The 7,237-nt window shown below is 34.3% G+C and overlaps 1 protein-coding gene across 5 annotated transcripts in view; it reads left to right on the top strand.

The window, feature by feature from the left end:
* Window positions 1-7,237, top strand: part of col12a1b (collagen, type XII, alpha 1b) — a 146,268-nt gene that overhangs the window by 99,979 nt on the left and 39,052 nt on the right. For all 5 annotated transcript variants that reach the window (XM_024290520.2, XM_024290521.2, XM_036210692.1 and 2 more), the window contains 4 exons: window positions 1,066-1,195; window positions 1,360-1,479; window positions 3,213-3,359; window positions 5,470-5,586. In XM_024290520.2, coding sequence (XP_024146288.1) covers window positions 1,066-1,195; window positions 1,360-1,479; window positions 3,213-3,359; window positions 5,470-5,586 — 514 coding nt within the window. The remainder of the gene's footprint in view (window positions 1-1,065; window positions 1,196-1,359; window positions 1,480-3,212; window positions 3,360-5,469; window positions 5,587-7,237) is intronic.

Raw genomic sequence — 7,237 nt, 5'->3', positions numbered from 1 at the left:
ACAATTAAAGTAAATCATTTCACCATTTTCAGCTAAAAACTTCAACATCTTGATTACTTTCAGCAAAAAGTATTCACACTAGCATTTTCGCAGTTAATGCCACTTTTGAGACAATGGGCATTGAGGGGTTAAATGATGTAATGAAGTCCCGTCCTGGGATTCCCTCGACTCATTCAGGTCGTGAAACACAAACTAATGAGAGTAATTACACGCTCAGTTAAACAAACTGTTTAAATTAGGGAATAATGATGTTAATACATTATCGGTTAATGATGATGAAAGATAGACACAAAAGAGCTCCACTCTAGTTATTAGTGAGGCTTATGTTTGCTTTGAGTTGTCAAACAGCAGTGGATGAAATAATTCCTCCACACATACGTAGACTTACTAATCACTTGGTACAAAGTGAAATCATGTGGCTCTAAAACTCAATTCCGTTTTGTTTTCTATGTTTTTTTTCCCATTTAAATCTGGGAAAATGAGCAGTTCAGGTTAGTGATGTGCCAAAATATCGATATCGTGATATATCGCGATATTTAGTGCTTGTCAAAGACTGATTTGCAGAAAAAGTGTAAATTATTTGTTGCACACAATACGACACAAGTTGTTTATTATGATTTTGTTCAAGCTAAAAAATAAATATATTGTGTGTTCTTCTATATGATGTGAGTTATTAGAGATGATTTTTACCAATTATCACAGTATCGTGATACCATCAATATTGTCAGCCTTGTATAGCGTATCATATCGATTCCCAGCTCTAGTTCCGGTGCTCTAAAAACAGTTTGTTTAAATCGTTATTTTTTTTCACACTATTTTTAAAGTTATACGTCATATTTGTTTTCATGGCACTTAAGAAGGATATTATTGACTGAATTCCTTTTTCACATTATTCAAAAATTAAGAATTTAGATAGTTAATCTCTAAGTTAAGATTTATTTTTACAGCAAGCAAACAGTCATATGTGACTGTACGAATATCACCTAAAGTTTGACTTTCTTTTCTTTTTCTTTGATTTTCTGGTGATTTATTTATTAATTTTTTCGTCTTTGTTGTGATCCTCAGGTTATGGTCCCAGGAATCAGGAACAGTGCCGTTCTGCAGAATCTCTTCCCAGACACCCCGTACAACATCACAGTGGAAGCCATCTATGCTGAGGGGCCGGGAGGATCGCTCAACGGAAATGGAAAAACACGTGAGGCGACTGTAGACTTCATCGGTTTACACAAAATGTCTGGTTGAACAGAAACACGCTCCTAGTTTTGAAAGAAGTATAAAAAAGCGTATAATGACTCCATGGAATGCTGGTTTCACCGTGTTAAAGTGGGACATCTTTGATTAGTTTCATCTTTTCTGCAGTTGGGATGCTGAGTCCCAGAAACCTTCGAGTGTCAGATGAGTGGTACACCCGATTCAGGGTGGCCTGGGATCCGGTTCCAGTTCCTGTGCAGGGGTACAGAATCATCTACAACCCTCAAGGTAGAGCTGATTTATTCAAATTTAATATTTTCAAGTCAGATTTTATAAACACCAAAAGAGAAAAAGAAGCCTAAGATATGGAATTAAAAAAACAAAAAAATGTTGGTTTAATTAGTCATTTGTGGCCACAAATGAGTATTTTATTTAAACATATTAGCACTCGACATGCACAAATAAGCATTTTCTGGACAAATGTATATTTTGTAGACCAAACTTAGCACCTTAAGTATTTTGTGGGCACAAATTGGCCTGTTCTGCACACAAATGAGTATTTTGTGGGGAAAATTTGTATTATTTTGTGAGCATAAATTTGTACTTTGTGGCACAAATTTGTATTTTGTAGATACAGATTAGTATTTCTTGCAGACAAAATTAACAATTTGTGGGCACAAATCATTTTTTTGCTGTAAAGAAAATGAAAATCATTTTTGCCCATAAATTAGTATTTTGTGGGAAAATTTAGTATTCTGTAAGCATTAATTTGAAGCCCGATGAGGCAAATTTCCTTTGTGATTTGGGCTGTATAAATAAAATTGAATTGAATTAATTTGTATTTTGTGGCACCAATTTGTATTTTGTGCTAACAAAAATAGCAATTTGTGGGCACGAATTCATAATTTGTAGGAAAAATGTGTATATTGTGAGTATAAATTTGTAATTTTTTTAAGACAAAAATGAACAATTTGTGGCACAAATCAGTATTATCTGTGGAAAAATGTGTATTCTGTGGGGAAAAATAGTATTTTGTGGGAAAAAAAATATTTTGTGAGCATAAATTTGTATTTTATTGCACCAGTTTGTGTTTTCTGCTAACAAAAAAATAGAATAGAGCGGCTGGGTGGCTCAGTGGGTTAGGTGAAGGGCTGGCACGCAGGAGCCCTGGGTTCGATTCCCAGGGTTGTCCACTGATCCCCACCCAGATTGGGTCCTTAGGCAAGACCCTTGACGCTGCTGCCTAACTGGGTCCCTGTGCCCCTCAAGTACAGGGTTGTGTCAGGAAGGGCATCCGGCGTAAAAACTCTGCCAAACTGATGCGAAACAGTGGGTGCTGTGTCGCTATGGCGACCCCGAAAGGGATAAGCTGAAAGTGAACAACAACAGCACAAATTAAAATTTTGTGGGGAAAAATGTGTATTTTGTGAGCATGCATTTATATTTTGTGGCACCAATTTGTATTTTCTGTTGACGAAAAAATAATTTCTGTGTGGGCACAAATTCATATTTTGTAGGATAAATTTGTATTTTCTGCAAAAAATTAGAATATGGCACACATTTTTATTTTGTGGATACATATTTGTCTTTTTTTTAAGATAAAAAAAGACAAATATGGGCACAAATTAGTATTTTCTGGTGGAAAAACATGTATCTTTTGGGCATAAATTTGTATTTTGTTGCACAATTTGTATTTCTGCATACAAAAATTAGCATTTAGTGAACTCATATTAGTAACTTGTGTTTAGAAATTCGTTTTTTGTGTTTAAAAATTTGTAAGAACGGATGTTACTAAAATACTAATGTGTGTCCACAAAATGCTTATAAAATGCTTCTTTGTGGACTCAAAATGCAAAATCATAGTCTGTATATTTGAGAAAACAATCCAAACCTATTTTTTATGTCTTGTCCAGGGCTCCGTAGGTAAGCATATATAGACATTTATTCTGTCTGCTACCAGTTTCTTTTATTCTGTTGTAGCAAAATATTATTCTTAAAATGATTTTTTTTTTTTTTTTAAGGCAAAGACCAGCCCATGGATATCTTTGTGGGCGATGTGTCTTCATACACTCTGAGCAACCTGCAGCCTGGAACTACCTACGATGTCAAAGTGCTGGCTCAGTACCCGTCCGGCATGAGTGTACCTCTCATCGGACAGGGAACAACACGTACGTACGACACCCAAACTGTCAGAGGAGACAAACATCCTTCATGCCTCGTAGCCTCCAGGTCGGGCCGTTTTTGGTGCCTGTTCCTACTTGTCAGAGGACAACTTTAAAGTGTTTGTGTGACCTCGCCTAGCAGCTATGCAGAACATTTTTTACTGAAACTCCAGGAAAAATACACAAAAAAAGCAAACTTTTTTGTGTATTTTTTTATACATTGTTTCTTTGTAAATTAAATAAATTAAAAGTTTCAACAGTTTTCAGTCTAAATAATGAGGATTTAAAAATATCCTGAAAGAAATAAAAAAATATAGATATGTTGCCTTTTTTTGTTTAAACTAAAAGGAGCAGAAATATTAATTTAAGAATCTGTTAATTGAACATTTTCAGATAAAACCAATAAAAAGTAAATTAAAAAGAAACAGTTGGTATGAACAAGAAGGAAGCATTTCGGGGTGTTTCATTGACAACTATATTAACATTTTTTCTCATGGTAAATGAATGATGCTATATGTCTAAACATCTCCCTGTTGTGGACATTTTAACAGCCTGGATTTCTTATTCCACTAGTAAAAAAAACAGATTTGTTGACAAAAAAGTCATTTGTATGAAGGGTAATTCATCTTCACAAAAGCTAAAAGCTGCAAAATCTGAGTCACACTGGAAAAAAAAGTGCAAAGCGTTGAAAGAAAAAGAAAATAGCACATGTTTGAGGAGGCTGCATCATTCAAAACAGATCTGTTCTGAATGTTTCTTTGCTAATAATGTTTCTGTTCTAGAAAGTTAGAGCCAGGTTTATGAAGACAACCTTATTTTACATTCTAAATTATTTAAAAAAGACACAAAATTAAACATTCTGACAACTATTTGTTAATTTTATACATTTTTTTGTCATATATGTAAATAATAACCAATATTTTTGCTTCATAATTGTTCCTTTTTTATACAAGGAAAACAAAGACGTACTTGGATTTATATGGAGCTAAATTAGGGCCTGTATTATTTAAAGCCCAATTAAAGCTAATTTAAAAAATATTTGTGTTTGGCCCAAAAAAAAGTAAAATGTCCAAAACGTTTTAATATTCTAAAATAAACTTAGTTACTTTCAGTTTCAAATGTTTTGTTATTTTGGCTTCAAAACTCAAAATTTAAATTTCAAAACTTTTTTTTTCAGTTTCAAATCTTTTTTTCACTTTCCTTTTTTTTTGGTTTTAGAATCTGAAACTTTTTTGTTTCAGACTCCTTTGTGGCCAAAAGCTTTTTTTAAGAGTTAAAAGTGGAAAAAAAGATTTGAAACAGAAAAAAAATTGAAAAAAAGTCTTTGAAATTGAAATTTTGAGTTTTGAAACCTAAAAAATAGAAATTTTGAAGCTGAAAATAATTATTCTAGAATAGAATTTTACATTTTTTTGGGCCAATCCCCCATTTTTTTCAATTTGTGTCATTTGGGTTTGAAATAATATGGGCCCCAATTTAGCTCCATAGATCTAGTCATTTACAAGTGGATGAATAAGAATGGAGCTCAATTGTAGCATCTACATCACAGCTACAAGCATTTTCTTTGGAAACTGGATTTTTTAGTCTGTTCCTGATTCACAACAATTTGGTAAAAGTTTAGTTCTCTTTATATTTGTTTTTCATCATTAAAAAAAGGCCAAAAGATGTTAAAAACATTTTTAGAGTGGGCCTTTACAGGGTAATTAAACAGGAAAGTTGGAGGCTGACTCCGCCCACAGCTGAAATGTGAAAATCCAGTCAGAGGGGAGGGGCTTGAGAACAGGACTGTTATCATTACTGGAGCTGAAGATCATGACGTGGGACGTACATGGTTTGACCAATCATGAAATTCAAATGTAAAGCTTCGAATCAACCTGTAGGGGGCTGCACACAGACGGGTTTAGACCATTATTTTTAGAATTATACAAGTTTCTTTTTTTTATTTGTCTGACAGACGGCAATTTTAAAGCCCAATTTATAGAGGTCAACAGCCAAAAAAAGTTGATTTAGGATTTGGTTGCCCTTTAAAAAAGCAAAAAAGGTCAATAAATATTGATCTTCAGTTACGTCACGAGGAATAAAAATCTCTTTGTTTTTTTGTTTTTTTTTCTCCAAGTTTATTTGAATGTCACCAACATCGAGACTTATGACGTCGGCCATGACAGATTCTGCATCAGGTGGAAACCACACCGAGCAGCGACGTCGTACCGCATCAAACTCAACCCCGTAGATCGTAAGTATCCCCAAAATGTTCTTACTTTTGACTTAATATACTCTGATTATATTCCAATTTCCCAAACAATCTGCCTTTCATTGGCTTGATATATTTCTTCAGGTTTGTTCCTGTGCCTTCCTGCTCATTAGTTCATCTTTACTCCTCTGCAGATGCTTGAAATCTGTAATTTCTTCTGCTGGAAATTTGGATCCTTTTTCTTTAAACCGTACCAGCTTATCAGTTAATTGTGTTCATACTGTGAACTGCTAGTATCTGAGACATCCGAGCCCTGTGCAGCTGGTGTGGTCGACTCCTCTGTCTGACTCTAATTAGGGGTGACTTGTTTGAATTGCGGTATGTTGTAATGTATGTAGGAATACTCTGAGCAGATGTGTGAAGGCGTTTCTCCATATGAGGTCATCTTTGTGGCTTCGGATGCTTTTTTTTAAAGCAGAATTCCTTGTTTAATTAATATAAAAAGAGGTTTGTGTTTGGCAACATATAGATTGAGACTACACTGAAATCATTTGACCTTGAAGCCTCAATTATCTGTTTTTAAAGAATATGTCTGTGTTGATTACTTCTCGGTCTGTGAGGCTCATCTGGTTTCTATTTGTACATCTACTTGTGTTTGGAGTTAAAAGGCAGAGATGATGAAGCAGTGGTATCGGAGTATTCTCTGCGCTTGGGGTTAACCATATGGACCGCTGTGATGTTTGGGTAGAACAAATATTGGTGTGAAACATGCTTTCTGGGTTGAGTTCTTTGGTGGAGGCTCCAACAGACACACAAGTCAACCAAAATGACAACAGTTCAAACTCAACCAGAGATGTGGTAGGTTCTGCTGCAGTTCCTTTTTGATCCAGAAGGGAGCCGCCAGTCCAGAGTCAGTTACAGAAGGATTTAAACAAAGTGACTTCAGTCGCAGCTTGTTGATCTCATTCTGAAACTACAAATGTTGAATTACCTGTGACAATGTTAGCGTGAATGTTTTTTGCTGAAAGTAGTCGCTGAAGATGCTGCAGCTTTTTTCTGAAAATAGAGACACAATTTACTTTAAATGCTGCAGGGATTTGCTGAAAATGCAAAAGTAATTTGCACAATGTTTAATTTTCTAAAGATTGGAAATGTTGTCAAAGAACTATGAAAGACAGCTGAAGCTGACCTAAATTTCTGAAAGTTTTGTAGTAATATTGCTTAAGAATCTCTAATACAAGACAATTTTGCAAAAATATTTAGTGCGTTGTTTAAATATGAGCCAAACTCCAAATTACCCCCAAAAAACTTTAGTATATGCCAAATTAGCCAAAAAAAAAACTAACCTGTTGCTTAAATACTAGCTAAATGCCTAAAGTTCCTCAGTAAACTAAATTATCAAAAATGTTTACATGTTGCTAAGATATTAGGTAAACTCCAAATTAGCCTATTAAAGCCTCAGTAGATAACAAATTATCCAAAAATGTTAGCATGTTGCTAAAATAGAAACTAAACTCTAAATTAGCCTAAAAACCCCAGTAGATTGCTAAGATATTAGCTAAACTCCAAATTAGCCTTTGAAAACCTCAGTACTTTTCAAATTAGCGAAAAACATTAGCATGTTGTTAAAATATTAGCTAAACTCCAAATTAGCCTAAAAAAACCTCAGTACTTTTCAAATTAGCAAAAAACT

This window comes from Oryzias melastigma, linkage group LG24, assembly GCF_002922805.2.
Source record: "Oryzias melastigma strain HK-1 linkage group LG24, ASM292280v2, whole genome shotgun sequence".
Classification (NCBI taxonomy): domain Eukaryota; kingdom Metazoa; phylum Chordata; class Actinopteri; order Beloniformes; family Adrianichthyidae; genus Oryzias; species Oryzias melastigma.
This window is presented reverse-complemented; position numbering and strand designations above follow the sequence as displayed.